Genomic DNA, 22,895 nt, shown 5'->3' with positions numbered 1-22,895 from the left:
AATTAATATATTCATTAATCTTGATCAAGGGTGGTTTTTAAGTTAAACATAGCTGCCACAATTTCTTACCAAGAATTCAAGAAATCTTCTAGAAGAAATGTATATTATTTCTGAAAAGCTAGTTGGAGCTACATTTTAAAACTACAGAACTGCAATCTTGGCAGATGTAAAACAAAAACAATCCACTCACAGCAGAATTTACTGGCATTAAATCTTTTGTTAGGCTGCCCTCTTCAACCACAGAACCAGTGAATATCCTAAGCTGGAAGAGACCCACAAGGATCGTTGAAGTCCAACTCCAGGCCCTGCACAGGACAATCCAAAATTCAACTATGAATTTGAAGGACTCACATCCTTCCTTGAATAAATGCTTCAGTAATTGTAAACCATGGAAAGCAAAACTGTAGACATATGAGGCCATCTATTGATACTTGGTGTTCATCCAAGAGCAATGGCATGAGACATGAACCCACTTCTGAGTGAATGCTCACCACAGCCCAGTCATGGCATGGATTCTCCAATGCAGTGAGAAGTACACACAGATGACGCACATCTGTCCAACTGCTTTTGAAACAGATCAAAATCGATTGCCCTACTTGGGCTATAAGATTCCAAGATTCCTTTTCTCCTTTCCTCCCTTAGCTCCAAATACAAATGGTAACCAAAATGCCACCTTTCCTTACTTCTCCTACAGATCTTACAATGGTATTACAGTGAGCAAACTTCTTGAAGAACACAAATGTGATAAAAGCAAAGCTCAAGTCATTGTTAAATTATGCAGAATTCAGGAGATCTCTGCTGTTTTCTGAGCTGTGTCCTTCATGAAAGGAGACTTCCCCAAAGCCTGGGATTTGGAACTCTTTTTCCACGGACCATATTCACTCAACTGGCTTGTGCTTAATTTGAAACTGGATTCTGTATCTTCTTACCTGGCTAAAACTCATGAGTCAGAACCAAACAGCAGCTCAGAGACAGAGGATTAACTTCCTGGGAGCAGTACTAGATTAAGTAGCAGCATATAATCAGACCAGAGGATAAATCATGAACTTCAATACACCCAGTAATACAGAAATGCCTAAAACCTACAACATAAGTGTACATTTCCCATACAAATCTGGTCAAGTTTGGTTGACACTGCTGTGTGGCTGTAGTGACTGTGCAGTTTACTGAGCAAGGTGCTTATCTCATAGCTGTCTTGCCATGAGCCGTATCTGTCTCCTTCTCTCTACAAAGCCAATTCCTGCAAAACAGAAATGGAACACTACAAAATTAGAATCACACCACTAAGATGCTGCATTTGTTCAATTCATCTTGCATCACAAAACCTGTATGGACATAATGTGTCTCACTACAAAAAAAAAAAAAAAAAAAAAAAAACAAAAAGAAAGGGAAGAAAGAACAAAGAAAACGTTTATAAGTATGACCCTGACCTTTACTATTTACAAACAAATTTAATTCTACAGTATTTCAGGACAGCATTAGTCATTCAGTAATGTAACAGCTTTTTTTGCTAAAATCTGGCAGGTCAAGGAAAAAATAACACATCTCCCAAAAGGCAATTGATTCTACTAGAAGATACAAAGATAAACGCTAGGTTTTTCTGTGTATCTAAATTACTTTGGTATTGAACAGCATGTGTAGCTTGAATGTTGCCTCCTTTTGGCTTCAGACCTACACTGTAATGTGATTATGGCAATTCTCTTTCCTGGTTTTCAGAAGAAACAATTTTTCATTCTGAAGTATCATATCAACAAAATCATAATACATCACCTTAGCAATTGGAAGCATATCAACATAATAATCCATACAGTGATAACTAAAGTTACAGTAAAGTAAGTATTTAATCTCGAAAACTTGTCAAATGAATATAGCAAGTGATAGAAAAGGACAATATGTCAACAAAATTATTTCCCAGTCCTCCTGTACAGATTAGAACACTTTGCTTTCCATTTCACACTTAAGCAACAGAAACAGGAAATACAGAACATCTCCTTATATCATAAGGAATCCCAAACCTTCAGACTACTGCCTAATTCAGTGTAGGCCCCCAAAAGTAAACAGCCAGAGCAAAGAACAGCCCTCTGCTTTACTTTAAAACAATCATAAATCTCTCCTTGCCTGGAGGACAGCACTTAGTACTCCTAAAGCTCAGGTCATCATATCATTTATTCTATTGTGGCCTCCTCAAAAAGTATTCCTGGAGCAAGAGGTGGTAACTAGGAAGTGCACATCCCAAAACCTTTACCACAGGCAAAAATGAGACATTCAGTTTTACCTCTTAACAGGAAAAGGTTAATGCAATAGAAAAAATATATAGTCAAACACAGGAGAATAGTAAATAACTGCTTTATTTCCTACAAACTAAATTTAGTGAAAGTAGACAGTAGAAACCTGGGCCAAAGCACTGCACTGCAGATAAGGCACACACAATTCAATGGATCAAAATATTTTGCCTCCTCTTCTCCTTTATGATCTTTCAGGGAAGAACTTTGCTTAATTAGCTAATTCCCCCTTTGTTAGTCTCTTTTCTTTAGAAATTATTTCAAATGTACTTTGTCTGAGGTCCCAGTTTTATGGCCCTGGGATATCAAATTCCAGCATTTCAGATAAGCCACTCTATCCCTGTCCTGTCACTCTATCTCCATGTAATGATTGTAACACTTAAATCATTATAGAAAGCATGTAGTGCAATTTTACAAGATAGTTTATGCATTCTTGCAGTGAAAGGCTGTCAAACTGCTTACCAGACACTGGTGTTCTTCGGTACACACAGTCTCCATGTTCACAGGTGTGCCTTGGCATGCAAGGCTGAAATCACCTCTCCTTTGCACATTACAGACACATTTGCCCCTTTCTTCTCCTGTTTTGTGTACATTTTCAGGACAAAACCATGCTCCATTTCAAATCCTCAATGTAGGTCTATATTTTAACTTCTTCCTGTCCCCTCACATCAAAAACAAAAAGCCTGGATACAGACATCATTGTAGACTACACATCCCAAATATAACCCAACTTCTATTTAAGTCAGAATCTACAGACCAGCCAAATTTGCTTTCCCAACACCTGACAAAATGTCAGACTCTGCTTTTACCTCAAATTCTAGGGTCTCAGCACTTCTCTAGGACTGAGTTAATTTTAGTTGTGGTAATGACTGCCTTGAAGTCAGGTGACAATTGCCCAGCTTGTTTTAGCTTCATTCCATGGGTAATATATATGCAAAGATCTGACAAACTTCCACAGTTACTGCTTAACAAACAGGCTGTACGCTAAATGGGGCCAGGGGAGGCTGACTAAGAGCTTTGACTAATTGCTAATGGGTGAAAACAGTAAAACTTGACCTGAGAACCAGATAAATAGAACGAGTAAGCAGACCATACTACAACAAAGAGGTGTTGTAACTATGGCAGGAAAGGAAAACACCAATGCAGTGACAGTTCCCCACTGCAAACCAGTATCAGCCAAAGGACAGGGAGAACTCACTTCACTTACAAGGAAAAGCCACACAGTGATACCATGAGTTTCTGAGATCTCATCAGATGTATGGAAAAATAAAAGGAAAAACAAGTCTGATTGAAAACTTTCCTTCTCATCTCACTATCAATTAAATTAAGTTGAATCAGATTTAACCAAACTAGCCAGAACAACTAGCCCTGGAATCAGAGATAGCCTTCAAGTATTCAAGTGAACAATTATCATCCATATCTTTATCTAAAGTTTGAGCAGACAGAAATGGTGGCACTTCACTGAGAAGTAAATGACTTTTGAAACCCTTCCTAAATCAGAAAGATTAGGAAAATTTATGGTCATCTGCAACAGCCTACACCAGTAACAGCTCAGCAAGAGCATCCTCTTGCAGCTTTGTGTTCATGTAACAAGTTGTCCTGGTTGCAGAAAGGGGTCAGAGCTTAGTGCCATGACCAGGCTGTTATTCTGTACCATGCATGCCATTGGTGGAGGGCATGGTTTCCAAAGGAAAACCCTGGTACTCCACTGGGAGTTGGCCATTTCACCTGCCCGGCCATTTCACCTGCCCAGCCATCATGCTGCCTTTGTCTGAGGACACAATCTACTGGAAGCATCCACCATTATTCTTGTTCCCAGTGGTGAACTGTTGTCATATATGCATATATGCAACAGGAATTTTATACTATTATCTCTTTCTTACAGAAGTTTCATACCTATTCGGTGTTTTCTGGTGAGCAGCTCCTCCAAGCACACCCTTCCTCTCTCACCAGGTAACCGACTGACTCCAGCTCCCTTCCTGCTTCAGGGCATGCCCTCTTAACAGGGCAACCCACTCTTTTATAGCTCTTGTGGTTCTTATTAGTTACAGCTGTGGCCTGTTGAAGTTAAGCCTTCTCCTCATTTTGATAATTAGCCCAGCTGCAACTCCTTAGGGGTAAGATTACTTTCTATACCAACTCTATTGTATCCCCACAGTGAACAATCATTTTTGTCACTAAAATACCTTCTTTTTGTATCCTTTTGCTATTAATATGGCTGTCGTTACCGTGCCATGTCTTATTCTTGCTTTGTGCTTTCAGTAAATTGCTATGTCAACCAACAACTTCTGCTTTTGCCCCTCTCTTACTGAAAGAGGTAAAGGAGAAGGGGAGTGGCTTACTTGGAGTTTATTTTCCAGCAGATGTTAAAACAGAATACAAGTTAAATAAAAAAAATTAATATAATCAGAGGCAGCACTTGTGTTAATGAACAAACAACTTATTATATTCACCCATTTTGTCATACTCAGCCTGGACCAGTTTTTTGTATGCAGCCCTACGTACTTGGCATACAAAATTCAGACACTTTTTGGAAATACAGCTCATTTGAGAAGACACTTGCACATCATTCCAACACCAATACCAAGGGCTCTGTAGCATCAGAAAGAATGTATATATTAAGTTCACAAATTTGAGCATTTGAACTCATACATATATTTCCCTTAACTGTAGTGAATGGTGTTCTAAAGCCTTTTCCATATTGAAGTTTTCCCCTTCTATAACAACTTTTTCATAATTTTGACTAGCAAAATATTCTGCTTTTAGCTGGGAGTTGATTTTCTTCCTATTAGCTGGTACAGCACTGTGGTAGAAAAGACTAATGCTGATAATACACTGATGCTGTGCAGTGCTTACTCCAAGCCAAGGACTTTTTAGTTTCTTATGTTCTGCCAACAAGGAGGTGCACAAAAAGCCAGGAGGAAGCATGGCCAGGATAGCTAAGCTGAACTGGCCAAAGGGATACTCCACACCACAGAACATCATGTCCAGTATATAAACTGGGGAGAGTTGGCAGTCGCTGCTCTGGGATGGGGTGGGCATCCATCAGTGGGTGATGAGCAAGGGTATTGTGCATCACTCATCTTTCCTGAGTTTTACTCCTCTTTTGTTGTTGTTATTACTATTCACAAATTTATTTCAATTATTAAACTATTCCTACCTCAGTCCATGGTCATGGGTATGACCTTTTTTTCAGTTTTCTTTCCCATCCCACTGGGGGAGACTGCAGACTTGGGTTAATGAACATCTGTGTGGTACTCCACTGCTAGATGGAGTTAAACCTGGACACCATATTAGGCCATTTAACTGCACCTTTCAGTAACCTTTGTGTACTTTCAGACAGCCACTGTACTTCAGTTCTTATAGTGAACACACATCTTCATAGGCCAGGGCTCTCTCCACATTAATCTTATTTTCAACTGGTCCAGTCAAAGCTAAAAACTTCTGTAAGAAACCAAATTAAATGGTTAAGATTCTGTCTCTGGTGTAATTTCCAAGCTTTTTGTTTCACATCCTCTAGAATGTTTCAAGTCATAGGCCCATACAGTGTCTATTCCCTCTCCAGTAGTACGATCTGGAATCCAGCAAGGGAAAGGAAAGCGACAGGCAATGATTCTGGCATTACATTCAAGTTCTTCTTCTAGCTTCTTCTCCAGCTGTGGCATCTGTTGAGTTACAAGAAAAATCTCTCAGAAACAGTAAAAAACAGGAGCATTCTCATTAGAATCTACTTTAGGTGTTCAAGAGAAATCCAAGATTTGAGTAATTAAAAAAAAAAATCTTAGGAAGTATTCATTCTATATATATTTTGGCTTAGATGCCTTAACAAAGAATATCTAAAACCAAATAATGGTTATTGTGGCCCCAATTGGTGAGATCAAGGAAATCATTACTTTAAGATCTAAAAATTAAATCAAAACCCATAAATTATCCCTTAAATTAAAAAAAAAAAAACAAAACTAAACCAAAACAAACAAAAAAAACCCCAAAACATAAAACTGCAGGCAAAAGACTTTGCATGCTCCAATTCTCCAATTCAGTAGAATTCTTCTCTGAGGGAAAGGAAGTTCAGCCCCCTGAACTGATGCTATTTATGACACCCCAAGGTTCATGAGCTATTGTGTGATACTCAAAAGCTCAAAATTTACAGTCTAACCCTGAGACTGATCCTGGGACACTCAAAACATCATATAGACAACAACCCAAAGCAAACATTCTGCTGTCAATCTAGGGTAAAATACTGTTGTGTTAAATAATAAAATTGAGCTCAGCTGAATCCATACCCCGTTATCATAGGCATGTGAATCCCTGCAGCAGCACTCCATGAAAGAGAATGTAGAATCATGGAATGGTTTGGATTGCAAGGGACTTTTAAAGGTAGTATGTTGAACACCCCTGCCATGGGCTGGGACATCTTAAACTAGATCAGGTTGCTCAGAGCCCCATTCCACCTACTGCCTCTCTGAGCAATCCATTTCAGTGTTCCACCACTGTATTTGTAAGATTCTTCTTACTTATATCTAATATGAATCTGTCCTCTTTTAGTTTAAACTATTAGCCCTTGTCCTGCTCCTCCAGGCCCTGCTAAAAAGTCTGCCCCTATCTTGTTTACAAGCCCCCTTTAAGTATTAAAAGGCCACAATAAGGTCTCCCCCGAGTCAAATCTTCTCCAGGGTGAATAACCCAAATTCTCTCAGCCTGACTCCAGGAAAGGAGCTCCTCTGAACCCACTCCAACAGGTCCACATCTCTTTTGTGATGGGGTGCCCAGAGCTGGATGCAGCACTCCAAGTGGGGTCCCACCAGAGCACAGGAGGGGGGCAGAAACCCCTTCCTCCCCTGCTGGCCACACTGCTTTGGATGCAGCCCGTGATACATTTGGTTTCTGGGCTGTGAGTGTCCATGGCTAAATCATGTCCAGCCTCTCATTCCCCAGCACCCCAAGTCCTTCTCAGCAGGGCTGCTCTGATCTGTTGATTCCCCAGCCTGCGTTGGTACTTAGAGTTAGCCAGACCCAGGTGCAGCACCTTGCACTTGGTCTTGTTAAATCTCGTGATAGTCCCACGGGCCCACTTCTTGTCCAGGTCCTTCTGGATGGCATCCTGTCCTTCAGGTACGTCAACTGCACCACTCAGCTTGGTGCATCTGCAAACTTTTCTGAGAGTGCACTCAATCCCACTGCTTTATGCTATTGATGAAGATATTAAGCAGAACTGCTCCTAATGCAGACCCCTGAAGGACACTAATTGTAACTAATCTTCATCTGGACATTGAGACATTGACCACTACCCTCTGAATGCAGCTATCCAGACAACTCCTTATCCACTGAATAGTCCATCCACCAAATCCATCCCTCCCCAGTGTAGAGAGCAGGATGCTGAGGGGAACCGTGTCCCGTGCCAACTCTCCTTGGCTGAATACCTACAGTCCAGCTTTCCTCCATTCACAAAAATTGAGAGGATATGAAAGTTGGGGGAAATATCACTACTTTTCTAGAACAAAGCAACACCCTGACCAGTGAGGGTGCTCTTTTTCTATTAAGCGCTTTGCAAATTCTGCCATGGACTAAGTGAGAAATAAATTAACACATGTAGAGTTAAAACAATTTTTTTTTTATTTTTTTTTTCCCATCCCAGATAGTGATTATATTCTAAAAAAAAAAAAAAAAAAAAAAAAAAGAAACCTAACAGATTTAGCCACTTTAGTCCTTTGGAAATGTTTGATGGTATGTTTAAGCAGACAAGCAGTGCACATCCATTTGGAGTTCCTTTTATTCTTACATATTGTATCTATCTGAAAGACTAATTTTAATGGCCAACTCTACAGGCTACTTCTGTTACACGTAAAACACTATTTACTTTGGTTGTCATGATGTAATGTTTAAATATTAAAAAATTTAAAAGGGCAGTAGTTATTAACAAATTTAGCTGAATTTAAGTCACAAAGACAAAAATACATACAATTTCACAAAAAAGGATGAAAGAAACAAAATCCAAAAGAACATTATTAGAAAATAAGATTGACTAAAGAAAAGGTATTTTCTCAAGGCAGCAATGAAGCTTTCACTATCACATAGATTCAGGGTGTGCTTTGATGTAATATCCTATTATAGCTACATTTAAGCTAACAATGCAATATTTTAGGAAAATTACAGTCATAGATCTAATGTACCAAAGAGTTACCTCCAAATATTTTTAAGGCTCTGATTTCATCCACACTGCAAATGCTTTTTAACATTTTTGCTGCCTTAAACAAGTAGAAAAATAAGCCTACTAGCACCTTCAATAAACTAGAAAAATAAGCCCACTTTGTTATCTAAAACTGAGTTGAGATGCCAGAAAAAAATTTTTTACAGAAAATATAAGTATAGACATATACTAATTTTAGGAGCAATTATGAAAATTAGTAACACTGCATATCTATATTAGCACAAATTAGAAAACATTATTAATAGTTCAACTAAGTTTAGCCGAAAATAATTATATTCTTGAACCAGTCAAACTAGTTTTTAAGCTAAATATATCAGTTACATGAGGTGTTACAATCATACTGTATTTTATGTGAAGCCAGGGTTTGGGGGAATTTTTTGGTGTGTCAACATAGATACATAGTTTAGTAAACCTTTTGTACAGTATGTAATCAGTTAAAATACACAGGAGCTGCAAACATGAACACCTGGCAAGAATTCCATCATCCTACCCTGAACAAGTAAGTCTCTCTCTGCAATAACTCAGAAACTAACACACCCTCCCCCCAGATGCTTGCAAGAACAAGAGAGGTCTTAGTCTTCCCTGAAGATCAATGAATTCAGGTTTTTAAAGCTAATCTCGAATATGAAATAAAAGTACTGTGTGAAAGCATCAAATCAGGCCAGCATTATTAAAAAAGCTAAAGAGATCTATTGTTTCTCAGTAAAAAATAAGAAATGCACTAAGGTTTCTAGATAGAAAATTAATTTAGTCATTCAGGAGGCTGAGCAATAACAACTTCTGAAGTAAATTCAAAGGGGATCACAAGCAAACAAATGCTCAGGAAGCACAGAGGTTCATATGTTTGCATCTGTTGCATTTATGACAATACTTTTGCTGAAATAATTTAACCTAGTATTTACTGGATCTACAAAAGTTATTCTGAGCCCTATAGCTACCCTTTCTATCACAGCTGTTACTAATGCATCCCACTTTTATTACATTTAAAAGTTAATTCAGTATTTCTGCTGGGTTTACTCACATCTTCCCAGGGCATTTGTTTATTCTTAGTTTACTGAGCCAGCTTTCCTCAACAGGACTTTTCCCCTCGATGCAACGGCAGAATTCCTGACTGCAAATCCAAATGTTTCCAGTGCCCCCTGCCGGAACTCAGGCAAGGGAGCACACAACACCCAGGGCTGGCAGCATGAGGAACATCACAGTGCTCACTAATATCCCACCCATACCCACTGCAGTTTCCAATACGGGTTACCACTGGAATCTGAAGTACAAGTTTACTTCTGGTGCCATTGAAAAAACAAACAAACAAGAAAACCCCACAGATTAGGAAGGCTTATTACGCTTCCTGTTACTGCTGCAGATATGTTTTTAGTGTATGCTGCATGGTATGGCATCCCATAAAGCTCTTCACTCACTTCATCTCACACCTGCCTTAGCAAAGGAACAAGCAATACAGAAGCACAGGATGACAGAATTGGGGTTTTTCAGCCTGGAAAAGAGACAGCTCCAGGGGGACCTAACTGCAGCCCCCCAGTACCTGAAGGGAGCCTACAAGAAGGAGAGGGACCTTCCACAGGCACATGTAGTGACAGGACAAGGGGGAAGGGCTTCAAACTGAAACGGAGTAGGTTTGGATTGGGTGTTAAGAAGAAATTCTTCACATGGGGGTGGTGAGGCAATGGAACAGGTTGCCCAGAGAAGTTGTGGATGCCCTAGCCACAGAATTGTTCAAACCAGGCTGAATGGAGCTCTGAGGAACCTGGTCTAGTCAAAGTGTCCCTGCTCATGGCAGGGGGGTTGGAACTAGAGAAGGTTGCGTGCAGACCTCACAGAAACCTTCCACTATCAGAAGGGAACCTACAGGGAGGAATCTCCTGATGAAGCTGGAGAGGGTCACTTCATCAGGAACTGGAGAGATAGGACAACGGAGAACAGAAAAAAACTAAAAGGGGAAATTTAGGTTATACATTAAGAAGAAATTCTTAACTGTGAGGGTGGTGAGACACTGGAACAGATTTGCCCAGGGAGTTTCTGGATGCCCCAACCCTGGCAGTGTTCAAAGCCAGGCTGGATAAGGCCTTGAGCAACCTGGTCTAGTGGGAGCTATCCCATGCACAAGGGGGTTGGGACGTGATGATGTTTAAGGTCCCTCCCAACCCTTAATAATCTATGATGCTATGATTATTACTGACTACCTTTGACCATCTGCAGGTTGATTCATTTTGCAGATTAATGTATTAACAAAGAATGCCTTGGCATTAAAATAATTAAATATTGTAACAAATAATTAAACAGTATAACATAAAATAATATAATAAAAATAAAAAAATAGTAAGCTTACCATTTGAGGTACTCCAAAAACAACAACATTTCTATAATGGGAAAAAGAAACCTAAAACAAAATTTGAAAACAAATCTTATTGAAAATGGCATTTATAGTTAGAGAAACTCTCACTATTCTTTTCTCTTAATCCCTCTAGCTGCACTTCTTTCAACAGGGATTTAGACCAAAAATATGTAAGGAGATTCCTTACCAACTTTTCATCCCAAAAGTTTCCACATAAAGAAAACTTTATACTGCTGAACAGTGAAAAACTTCTACTGTCTGGCCCAGAATATGGAATAACAATTCTAGAAGCACAGAAAGCATTAATTTAGAAAACACCTACATGACTTTACTAATAACTAGAGAGTTATTTTCACAACTCCTGTATATGATAAAACCACATATGCTTTAAGTTTGCCCCTTCTTTTGTTAAATGTTAGCTAGCTATAAAAACTTTCTGGGCATTCTAATGACTGAGTTCTCACTCAGTGCCATGAAGTTCTCCTATGTTCCTCTCTGAACACAAACACCCCCACAGCCAAGAAAAACCCTCCCGCATAATTCATCAGGCCCAGGCTTGCTCAATGAGCCTCTGCTGATAAAGGAAGCACTTGAATAAAGCCCAAAAGCAGCAGAACAGCACACTGAGCCCAAAGAAACCAGATTCCCAGCACAAGTACTCTGCTCAAAGCCCAGTGTAGCACCTTGTGGTCAGAGAGCATTTTAGCTTTTTCAGGAAAGTATTTCCAAACTTATAAAATCTGTCAGTCATCCCAGATCCATTCTTAGATAATTCACTACCCACCTTCCATAAGTCTGAAATATAAAATTTGGTGTTCTGATGTACTCCATCTCTCCAGGCACGATATCTGGAGTACCAGACTAGCCAGGGATTCAATTCATAACCGACAGCCTGAAATCCCTTTTTTGCAGCTGCTATCACCTACAAGGAAGAAAATAAATCTTCACTTTGAAACATAAAAGTCTATTCACCTAAAGAGAAGCACACAGTTTTATTTAAAATATAAATCAAAGGAAAGCACTTTCCTAAGTCACCCTGGGTTTAACGCCCAGCAGATCAGCTGTATAGTGAACAAAAACTCAAAAACTACATTTTACTATTATTACAAGTCCAACTGAAATATAGCCAGGCAAACAAAATAAAAACAAACATTCACAGGGCAAAGCTGTGAGCTTGCAGTACATCTATGATCCATATAAAAGTTTAATTTAACACATTCACTACAGTGTCTTGGAATTAAAGAGAACCAACATTGATCACAGAGAGAACAGTGAAATTCACAAGCAAAAATGCTCAAAATTAGACCACTTATTTGAAAAGCAGTGAGGGATAGGCACTTGAGCAGCTCCTGAATCAGAGCCAAAATGACACACCAATAGAAAGAGTGTGAAAGCAATCTTGATCTACATTGAAAAAAAAAAATGCACTGATTTTTAGAATAAAGGTTTAAGACAAAATTTAAAAGGCTACTGCAAATTTCTAATCAGCAATCGCCTGATGAACTACAATTATAAAACAAGCAAGGTGAAATCAGGAAGTACACATTTCTTAGCAGAACTTCTCAGCTTTACCTGAGACTGTATAATTCACACTGTTAAAATAATGCATCTTCCATCACACACAGAGCACTTGCAAATTCACCAAAAGAATCTGACATTTTTACACACTTGGAAATGTGGTAAATATCTTCATATTTATCCGCCGATTACACCTGAGTAAGTGCTAAATAATTAAAAGCATCTGAACAGACTTTTTTCAGGACAGACGCATCAAGGAAGCACCAAGCATTCATTTTTAGGCACCTGGCTTTCCGAATAGTCTTCAGTCTCCATTTAGGCACCTATATATAAGAATGAGTGACACAGTACCTACTGAAATTAAATACCTCTGATGAGGGTCAGCAGCCACAATGATGAACAGAGAGTGCATCAGAAACTGCAGTTATCTCATGCCTAAGCTTTTTGGTCTTTTTCCTACCCAGGCACAATTCAAGCAATCTTCACAGACTTGGGGTTCCAAATAATTTTTTTTTTTACTTGGACAAATAGTTGACTCATTCACATTAAAAATGGACAAAGGTAGCATTCAGGAACTCGTGTGTTTCTATCGAAAACCACCACCCTGTTGCTAAACCTGACTTGAAGCAAATAGCTACGAAAAAGCACACAAAACGTCACAGCAACAAAAAAAAGCCAAACCACACAATTTTCCACAATGACATTTTGTCCACTACCTTGGTCAAGCTACAGGTAAGACTGCAGCAAAAACTATTTCTTACCCATCAAAACTGAATGTAAACCTTTCTCAGCTTTGATCCTTTTCATAAGACTCAGACACAACCACCAGACGCCAAAGACAAGAAATTTTAAAGTGTGAGAAAACGCAGCCCCAGCACTCTGGCACTTTTTTAAGAGGTGATCTAAAAGGAAGGCAACATCCATAACTTACAATGCGGCCATCCCCGCTACCAATGTCAACTAGGGAGCCACTTCTGTTTTCCAACATTTTCAGCACATTCTGGATCTGAGCGGCGGTGGCAGGAACGAAGGGCAGGCACACCTTCCTCAGGGCCGGGGTCACGAAGGGGGTGGCCACAGCATAGAGAGCCACCAAGGTCCCTCCCACCCCGGCCGTGACCAGCAGGCCCCAGCCGCTCCTCCGGGAGCCGCCCTCGCCCTGCTCCTGCGGGACCTCCTTCGCTGCTAGCGCCTGCGACATCGCGCCTGGGGACGGACGGACAGGGTCTTCACTCACTTGAGACAATTCGGTATCTTGTAGCAAAGAGCTACGACGTAAGAGATGAAAAAAACCCACCCTACACTTCAGCCGATCCCAAGGAAACGCTACAGCTGCTGAAAAGCTGAGGCACGAGGGGGCAGGAATGGGGTTGCCATTTAAACCCCTGGCGCTCCACACGCGGGCGGGCGGCAGCGCGCCCCGAACAGCCCAAGGGCGGCGCAGGCAGGGACCTCCCCGACACGGGAACACGTCCTGGAGCTACTGCTCCTCCTCAGCGGAGGAACTTTTCCCTGGGACGCAGCAACACCCACCACCACACGCCCCAACTCGCCAATGACCAGCCTAGGCTTATGCTCGGCCTGCAACAGTTATAGGGAAGGGCAGCGCCACTTCACTATGAAGGGATGGGGGACCGAAACCTTTCCCAAGGCGCTCCGGAGACAAGCGCCGCGCACACTTTTCCACCGTGCGTCTGTCTTCCCTCCTCCTCCTCCTCCTCCTCCTCCTCCTCCTCCCTCACGTCACCCGGCGCAGCTCGCTGCCGCCTCGCCCGGCGCCCGTGCTCCGCCCCGCTCGGTACATCCTCCCTCCTTCCCTGCCCGCCCCCGGCGCCGGGCGGCTTCCAGAAGGCTCCGCTGGGAGCGCCACAAAGCTCCCGCTCGCGAAATAAGGCGCGGCTGCAGCGGCCGCGCAGGCGCGGGGCGGTGTCGCGGCGGGCGCGGCGGCTTCCGGGAGGTGCGCGCGGGCGGCGGCGGTCGGAGCAGGCGGTGCAGCCATGTCGGCCATGGGGACTCTGGCGTTTGACGAGTATGGGCGGCCTTTCCTCATCCTCAAGGACCAGGAGCGCAAGACGCGCCTCATGGGGCTGGAGGCGCTCAAGGTGAGCGAGCGGGGCGGCCGCCGGGGCCGCCCGCGGGCCCGCGCTGGCTGGGCCGCGCCGCGCCATGCCGTGCTGTGCCGTACCGCGCCATGCTGCCGCGAGCGGCGGGAGGATGGAGCCCCTGGGGCGAGGCGCTGCCGCGCTCAGCGCCAGCCCCGCCCGAGGCACAGGGCGGATGGAGCCTGGACTAGGCCTGTAAGCAGGAGGGAGATGGAGGAAGAGAGAAAGCATCGCCCCGGGGCTGGGAATCCGCGGCGCGGCGTGGATCCGCCGCCGAGCTGCGGAGCTTTGGGGCCGTCACCCCCCTGGGCGCAGCGGGCCCCTCCTCGTGGCTCCTGCCCAGCTCCCCACTGCCCCCTCCCTTAGACGGCCGCCTGGAAGGCCGGGGCTGAGTGCGGGTGGTACAAATCCCGATGGAAGAAGGGAGTGGACACTGGAACAGAGAGGCTGTGGATGCCCCATTGCTGGCAGTGTTCAGGGCAAGGTTGTATGGGGCAGTATGGTCTAGTGGAAGGTGTTCCTGCCCCTGACAGGCATTGGGACCTGGAAGATCTTCAAGGTCCCTTCCAAGCCAGACCGTCCTGTGATGATTCTGTCATGTGTAAAAAACTGCACTGCCTTCTCTTCTTAACGTTGCTGGCTTCTGTTGCTCCCTGCTTTGAGCGTTAGGGCTGTCATTTGGCTGCTCTGCTTTTGCATGCTTTAGCAGAGCCAGTGAAAGCAATACAAGAAAAGGCATAGGAAAGGTTTCTGTCATAAGACCAGTACACACATACTGATTCTTTTTCAATCACAGTTGTTGTCAGTTAAATTACAACATTTGCACTACTCGCTGTGTTTTCCTTAGCTTAATATTATGATTTCGGAATGCATGATAGTGATTTAACTTCTGTCTTTGTTATCTTTTGTTTTACAGTCTCACATAATGGCAGCAAAGGCTGTAGCAAGTACTCTGAGAACATCCCTTGGGCCCAATGGTAACAATGAAAAACTTATAGTGGTTCTCTCTTAGTACTTGTTCTGGGGGAATTTTCAAAATTTTCCCTTCATCCTTTGAACATATCTTTTTTAGGCTTGGATAAAATGATGGTGGACAAGGATGGTGAGGTGACTGTGACAAATGATGGTGCTACCATCCTGAATATGATGGATGTGGATCATCAGATAGCCAAACTTATGGTGGAGCTGGCTAAATCTCAAGATGATGAGATTGGGGATGGAACTACTGGAGTCGTTGGTAAAAAAGTGTTTTGAATTTAGCTTCCTTTTTCAAGTTTAAAATCAAGCTGCTTCAGCTATTTAAAAAAAAATTGTGAGAAATAACAGTAGCTTTTCTGTGACACTTCTTTGGAGTATTTATTGTTGCAGTATTTCTGTCAGTTCTTGTATGAGAAGTCTTCTAATCAGGAAGAAGTCTTGTGTCTTTTTGAAGTTTGGTTACGTTTTAAGGTAGTGCTATGAGCCCCTTTGATAGTTTCAAAAATTTTTTTGCATAATTTTCTTTTGTAGTCTCCTTGTCGTAGGGGTTCTCCTGGTTTTTTGTTATTTAGGAAACCTTGTACTCCTAAAATATTGCAGAAAAATCAGAAAATGTGCTTTTTAATCTGTTGTTAATGTACCTAAAATTATGCTCCAATCAAGAATTTATTTTTTTTTTTAAGTTCTGGCTGGGGCATTACTGGAACAGGCTGAGCAGCTGCTGGACCGAGGCATTCACCCCATCAGAATAGCAGATGGTTATGAGCAGGCAGCACGCATTGCTATTGAGCATCTAGACAAAATCAGTGACAGCTTCCCAGTTGATCCACAGAACATTGAGCCTCTGATCCAGACAGCAAAGACAACTCTGGGCTCTAAAGTGTAAGTCACAAAAACTGAATATTGAATGAATATTTACCCTTCCATTGAAAACCCTCTGCATGGAAAGGAGAAATCCTGGTGTTTTGTTTCTGTTATTGGAGTGCTGCTGAAGGCTCTTCTGTGTTTTTTTGTGGCTAATTCCTCCATGGACTCCTGTCTCAGGGTAATTGTGAATCCTTTGTCTCCAAAGGGTCTATTCCATGAAGTTAAATGGTGCAGCATCAATTTCATTCTAAGCTGTAGTTCCAGTTTCTGCATCATAGCAGGTTCTAAAAGTAATGTAAATCTATTAAAAATAACGTGTCATCTTTTGAGTTTTTTTGCTGCTAGAAAAAATTTAACTTAGGATGGTTCTGGAAGTTCTTTTTCCTTTTTGGGTTCTATGCGTAAATGTATAAATTCAGACATTAGAAGGGCTTCCCTTGCGGAGTTGTCTTACATGTGGTTTCTGTTTCTTGAATGTTCTTTAGTAGCTTAATTCTCCTGACTTGTTCCAAATCTGTGTTGAAACTCCATTGACAAAGGTTCCTCACACCAGCCATCCTGTGTTTGGTTTTCTGCCATAGCCAGCACCTTCTGCTTCTGTGAACAAATAAGCAGGACCCCCTCTTTTAATACAGTGTACAAAAGTTGATTGCTGTAGTGGTACTTCTTGCTGTTTGGACGATTGATAGAATCACCTTTTTCTTCCAAATGGTGGAAATGGAGCACAACTTGATTGTATTTTTTTCAAACCTAGAGTGAACCGCTGTCACCGACAAATGGCAGAGATTGCTGTCAATGCTGTACTGACAGTAGCAGACATGGAACGTAAAGATGTTGATTTTGAGCTGATCAAAGTGCAAGGCAAAGTGGGTGGTAGACTGGAAGATACACAATTAGTTAAAGGAGTGATTGTGGATAAAGATTTCAGTCATCCCCAGATGCCTAAAGTAAGTGATGTCCTTGTGTGTGTGTGTGTCTTGTGTGTAATGGCTTAAATAAGAGTTTCTAGCCTACCTCAAGTGTCACCCTATCATTTATTAAGTATAAAAGCACAGTCTTGTGCTTTAGCTTGGCTTTTCACCAATATATCAACAGAGAAAGGGGCAAGAAGCATGACATTGTTCATATTGGAAGAGATCAAGTTAGAATTTACAACAATATTGAGAAATTGTGGTGGAAGGGAGGAATTACTGTACTGCTGAGTGAGGACAGGTGCAGGATTCTGTTTATATAGAAATAATTATCCCTGGTGTGTGATATGCTTAGTGCAATGCCGTGTCAAGATTCTTAACCTTTATGAATTGCCATTTTGTCCTGTTTGTAACGCCCCAGAAGCTGTCCTTGTTTTATGTTTGGTGTATGTAAGGCTCTCCAAGTCTTTGGGCAGTCTACTTCAAGAAAACTTTTACTGTTCTAAAATACTCATCTAGCAGGTACCTATGTTTATCCTGTGGAAAGGAGGACTAGTGGAAAATAAGTCATGTAAGAGTTGAAAAGTTGTTACAAAGATGAGTAGTATTCTCAGTGGTCACAGTGGAAAGGGATGGTTTAATTGAATTTTTCTTTTGTTTTTTAAACATTAAACCATAAAAAGGCATGACTGGTAGTAGATTGTTAAGGCTCTAACAGTGTTTTGGAGCTATGGAATTTGTTGTAAGTAGTTTATTGAGACTATTGACAGAATTATTTAGTTATACTTAGTTAACTTTAGGATAAGTCAAATGATCTTCCCATTTGCTCATGTGTTTGTGTTTATAAAGATACATCTGTATGTTTTGCAAATACAAGAAGATGAGGTCATACATCATCTCTTTTTTTTTTTTTTTTTTTTTTGTAAATTGCCCAGGAGCTAAAAGATGCTAAAATTGCAATCCTTACTTGTCCCTTTGAACCACCGAAGCCTAAAACCAAACATAAGCTTGATGTCACATCTGTGGATGATTACAAGGCACTGCAGAAATACGAAAAAGAGAAGTTTGAAGAGATGGTGAAGCAGGTAGTCTTAAGGATTATTTCCATTCTCTTTGTCTTTCACAGTCTTTAGAAAAAAAAACAGCATAGTGCATTGATTTGTTCCTGTAAATGAGCTGCTAATCCTGGTGGGAAGCAACATACAAGCAGTTGTAATGCTGCGAATCAAAGATAGTGTAATGTAAGAAAGAGATACCAGCTTGGTTTAAAATATTTTCTGATCTCTGTGTGTGCCAGAGAGTTCTTCTTGAGAGTTGTCTTTTGAGAAAATTGGGAGAATTAAAACCATGAAGAGTGTTTTTCATTCCTTTCTTAGTTCTGATCAGTAGGTTGATGATTTTTGTTGCTTTTAGATAAAAGACACTGGTGCAAACCTTGCCATTTGCCAGTGGGGTTTTGATGATGAGGCAAATCACTTGCTGCTCCAGAATGAGCTGCCTGCTGTTCGTTGGGTTGGTGGACCTGAAATAGAAGTAAGTAAAACTGGGCTTTGTACCAGTTGTTAAAACATTTATGAAGTAATAGGCTGTACCAGCTAAAAGTTCAGGCTTTCTGAGTATCAGAGCATAATTGTGTATATGGGTGGGTATTGAAGAAAAATCTTTGGGGATTTGGGAGAAAAATCTACGATGGAGAGGATTATGATTTATAATTGGACCAAATGTATATTACTTAATAGAAGTTTTAGGTGTCTAGGAAAGTTTCTGCTTTAGTCCTGCTGTTGGCAGAAACAAAACATTGGCTGAAGTACTTTGAAGTAATGGGAAGATAACCTTCTGGAGTAGGCATTTGACAGATGCTCTTCCACTAGCTTTATGTTCTGAAAAACATGGAAAAATCCTGTTAAAGTAACTCATGGCTGTTTAACTCCAGTTAATCGCCATTGCGACGGGGGGACGCATCGTGCCTCGCTTCTGCGAGCTCACAGCAGAGAAACTGGGCTTTGCAGGCGTCGTGCGAGAGATCTCCTTTGGAACAACCAAGGACAGAATGCTCCTCATCGAACAGTGTCAGAACTCCAGAGCTGTGACCATTTTCATTAGGGGAGGAAATAAAATGGTGAGATGCTTGCTTTGATCCATAGTTGCAGAATGCATAGTTTCTTTGTAAAGCGTGTTAGTACACTCTTCTTGACTTTGTCTACATTTTCCTCGCAGTGTGGGCAAGTAGGATAAAGGGGTGAGGCTTGTAGGCAGTCAGGACCATGTGTTAGAAGTAACCTGTTAGGTTTGCATCCTGTGGTTTTAAACTAAAACTTTACTTTTCTCTCTGTTAGTCCAAATAGTTCATAAATACAGAAATGCTTTTACCTGTGGATGGTCTTAATATTTTTTTCTCATGAGAGGGTCACTTTTATGAGTAAAGATATATATTAGCATCTTTGACAGACTTGGTTTTATCGTAGACCTAGTTGTATAACTTCTGATTTAGTCCAGTTAAGATAATTTCAAATCTCCAAACTACTGCAAACTGTATATCCTCACACCCTATATCCCCCACTCCCCTCGAATTGAGACCACTTTAAATGCTTATGTACTTAAACTGGATTTTGGTTTTACTATTAGTGTTAAATTATATTTACTGTAGGTCAAGTCCTACTTTAAATGAAAAACCTTTGAAAAAAAAGAGCATACTGGAGTCTGAAATTTTCTTGTAAGAAAGTAGAAATACTGCTTTAAAGTTAGCATTTGTGTTAAATCTCCTACATCTGTTCAAGGGAGAAGTGGACAGAAACTACAGTCTGACAATAATGTTGGCATTTAAAGTTCAGTGTTTTGTGTCTTGTAAATATGCAAGATTGAGAACCTTTTCATGTGAGTTTTTGTTACTTCAAATTACAGGTTTAACAAATAACAGTGTATTTTTGTGCATATTTTTATTCTTTGCCACTGGATGTCTAACATTCTCTATTTTTAAGTAGTATAACATAGCAATAGCAGAGCTGCACTGGAGCCATAAAAAAAATATTTAAAGTTTATTTGCAGTTTCCACATCTGTATTAGGAACTACATCTTCACAGCCTTCAGATGTGTGTATTGTCAAACCCACACTGTTCTGTAATTCCAGATCATCGAAGAAGCAAAGCGCTCTCTTCACGATGCCTTGTGTGTAATCCGGAATCTCGTCCGTGACAATCGTATTGTGTATGGTGGTGGCGCAGCTGAAATATCTTGTGCCTTGGCAGTCAGTGAGGCAGCAGATAAGGTAAGAAAGGAACAGTTAACATTTTTGTTAGTGTATGAAGGATTGAGCCTGCCTTAAGAGATTCCAGAAGAACTTCAAAGATTTTTTAGAAAGCTTTGTAACATGTGCTTTCTGACATTCCCTGATAACCAGTGTTAGACGTTATCCTTCCTGTCTCTGTGAAAAGTCATAACCACTACTTTTTTTCCTTCTGTGCTAGGAGCAGTTTAATTTTTTTTAATTTTCAAGTAGTTACCATTCAGAGGTATTTGTTTAGTTACTCTATTCCAAATAAAATGCTTACTGTGTGTATGTATTTTATATCTAGTATGAAAACCTGCTTTTACTAACATTGGAGTTTAATAGCTTATGAATTTGAATTTCTTTTCCTTCAGTGCCCATCTTTGGAACAGTATGCTGTGAGAGCTTTTGCAGATGCCCTGGAGGTAATTCCCATGGCTCTCTCGGAGAACAGTGGTATGAATCCAATACAGACAATGACTGAAGTGCGGGCGAGGCAGGTGAAAGAAAATAATCCTGCCCTGGGCATTGACTGTTTGCAGAAAGGAACAAATGGTAAGAACTGCAGCCTGGAGAAGGAGGAGCATAAAAGCTTTCCTTTCTCAAAAGCTCAAAATACTCACTGTGTTTTGTTTAAAGCTGTGCATCACTTGAGTTATTCTAACTCTTGTGCCTTCCCATAATAAATGGGATTGTGCTTGGAGAGCATATTTATGTCTACCAGGAGGAAAATGTATAATTTTCTCAAAACCTCTATTTTGTGGCAAGATTAATTAAAGATGTTGACTGATCTTGTAGTACAGGAAAGAAGGCTGCTCTTAGGATGAGGCAAGCAGGCTGTGCTTTAAATACTGCAGTTTTAGTGATCCAGGTTACACTGCAGTCCTGAAACAGTTGTTTTGAGAAACAGCTTGTGAAGAAGTAAACGAAAGGCTGGAAATACTTGTAGACAATGATGTTCACACCCATATGTCTGCATATATAAACCTGGAGCAAATATATGAAGACTAAGAAGCCAATGTATAAAACCTTATTTTCAACTGGATCTACACTTTTCACCTTCTTACTCGGTTCTGTTGGTTTTTTGAGAAAAGAACGTGACAAACTGTAATTTGTGCATTCATAACCCTTCTTTGATTAGGTGTTCCTGTTTGATGGCATTTGACCTTTCACTTCTTTAGCATTTGCTCAGCCTTTAGGGTGCTTTTAATTAATGTGTATGGAAATCTAGTTTTTCACCATTCTGCATTACTTTTTGAAAAGCACAACCTAGTTGTGAAAAGAGTTGTATCTTAATGTGCTAGGATCTTCGGTAAGAACCCAGATGTAAAGCTCTAGTTTGTACAAATTATGTTTGTAAACAACAGTGGCCAAGAGTAGTAATTTCAGAATGTTCTTTGAAATTATGTGGACTTTGCTGTTAACTAATTACTTACACTTACAGGTTAAGTGTTACATTTAGATTTCATGAGGGTGGCTAATTCTTCTGCTTCCTTTTGGCAGATATGAAGCAGCAGCATGTTATAGAAACCTTGATTGGTAAGAAACAGCAGATTTCTCTGGCGACTCAGGTTGTTAGAATGATCCTGAAGATTGATGACATCCGTAGGCCTGGAGAATCTGAAGAGTGAAGGCTGAAAAGCAGGAAACATTAAGGGGCCACAGCAGTAGCGAAGACGGTAGTATTCTGATGCTTCATCTTCAGCTATTTATTCTGGACACTTTTTGTTTCACATACTGTAATGGCTAGTTGTTGGAAATAAAACAATTTAGCACTGGTGATTTCAAGACTTGTTTCAGAAGTATTGTTGCATCTTTTCTTAGACAGGTATAAATATTCATAGAAAATACTTCCTGAATGTATAGGGAAAACATAAATAATGCAGCAATAAAATTTAATGGGTAATTTTCCATTGTTCCTTATGGGGAAAGCCGACAGATTCTCATTTTAAGAAGTCTGTCACTTTTTAAACTAATTAATTAAATATTAACCAATTATTTTGGCCTCCAGTAATTCTCATATGTTAAATATATTAAGTTTCAGGTTTCAGTCTGAAGATTTAAAGGAGCTGTCTGCCATTCTTCTAGTTGCTTCAGTTTTTTTTCCTCGTCCTCTTCCTGATTTATGAGGGTTAAGGAGGGTTTTTTCCCAGGGATATAACATTCAGCCAAGTGAGGGTTTTTCCCAGATCTTTGTCTGTAGTACCACAATTGAGTGACTTACTCAAAAGGTCCCCCGTATGATCTGAGAGTGGTAAAGTAAAATTGATTAGTAAGGTGCCTTGCCTATGAAACAATCAGCAAGAAACAAGTGGTAGACCAGAACTAATGCACAATTTCTTTGAAAGATTTCAAAAGTGAGATAAGTGTTACAAATACCAACTCAACATTACTTGTGTTACATAGGGCAGAAGAAG

The 22,895-nt window shown here is 40.7% G+C and overlaps 2 protein-coding genes across 5 annotated transcripts; one reads left to right on the top strand and one right to left on the bottom strand.

Moving 5' to 3' along the window:
* Positions 1–623: 623 nt before the first annotated feature.
* On the bottom strand, positions 624–14,065 carry ATPSCKMT (ATP synthase c subunit lysine N-methyltransferase). Of its 4 annotated transcripts, none has more exons than XR_005255858.1 (5): positions 13,287–14,065; positions 11,622–11,759; positions 10,832–10,882; positions 5,443–5,947; positions 624–1,240 (listed from the first exon to the last, which is right to left on the bottom strand). XR_005255858.1 is itself a non-coding variant. In XM_038128346.1 (5 exons), the coding sequence occupies exons 2-5, from the start codon at positions 13,554–13,556 to the stop codon at positions 5,750–5,752; spliced, it is 657 nt and encodes a 218-aa protein (XP_037984274.1). In that variant the 5' UTR covers positions 13,557–13,561; positions 13,653–14,065; the 3' UTR covers positions 4,616–5,749. The 4 variants fall into 4 exon arrangements, 3 of the variants coding, with proteins under 3 accessions (XP_037984274.1, XP_037984275.1, XP_037984273.1); XM_038128346.1 differs by lacking the exon at positions 624–1,240 and having other exon boundaries at positions 4,616–5,947; positions 13,287–13,561; positions 13,653–14,065; XM_038128347.1 differs by lacking the exon at positions 624–1,240 and having other exon boundaries at positions 4,616–5,947; positions 13,287–13,623; positions 13,997–14,065.
* Positions 14,066–14,287: 222 nt separating this feature from the next.
* Positions 14,288–22,271, top strand: CCT5 (chaperonin containing TCP1 subunit 5). The gene is made up of 11 exons (XM_038128343.1): positions 14,288–14,457; positions 15,374–15,434; positions 15,530–15,694; positions 16,119–16,317; positions 17,057–17,249; positions 18,149–18,298; positions 18,627–18,746; positions 19,147–19,332; positions 20,341–20,478; positions 20,853–21,033; positions 21,982–22,271. The coding sequence occupies exons 1-11, from the start codon at positions 14,353–14,355 to the stop codon at positions 22,107–22,109; spliced, it is 1,626 nt and encodes a 541-aa protein (XP_037984271.1). The 5' UTR covers positions 14,288–14,352; the 3' UTR covers positions 22,110–22,271.
* The last annotated feature ends 624 nt before the right edge of the window (positions 22,272–22,895 follow it).

The sequence above is a fragment of the Motacilla alba genome, chromosome 2 (genome assembly GCF_015832195.1).
Source record: "Motacilla alba alba isolate MOTALB_02 chromosome 2, Motacilla_alba_V1.0_pri, whole genome shotgun sequence".
Taxonomy (NCBI): Eukaryota; Metazoa; Chordata; class Aves; order Passeriformes; family Motacillidae; genus Motacilla; species Motacilla alba.
This window is presented reverse-complemented; position numbering and strand designations above follow the sequence as displayed.

Coding starts and splice junctions, on each gene's coding strand:
- ATPSCKMT (XM_038128346.1), bottom strand. CDS start 13,556: ATGTCGCAGGCGCTAGCAGCGAAGGAGGTCCCGCAGGAGCAGGGCGAG. Junction 10,883..11,621: donor ATATTTCAGACTTATGGAAG/GTGGGTAGTGAA, acceptor ATTTTGTTTTAG/GTTTCTTTTTCCCATTATAG. Junction 5,948..10,831: donor TTTTTGGAGTACCTCAAATG/GTAAGCTTACTA, acceptor GTAACTCAACAG/ATGCCACAGCTGGAGAAGAA.
- CCT5 (XM_038128343.1), top strand. CDS start 14,353: ATGTCGGCCATGGGGACTCTGGCGTTTGACGAGTATGGGCGGCCTTTC. Junction 14,458..15,373: donor TGGGGCTGGAGGCGCTCAAG/GTGAGCGAGCGG, acceptor TTTGTTTTACAG/TCTCACATAATGGCAGCAAA. Junction 17,250..18,148: donor GTCATCCCCAGATGCCTAAA/GTAAGTGATGTC, acceptor TAAATTGCCCAG/GAGCTAAAAGATGCTAAAAT.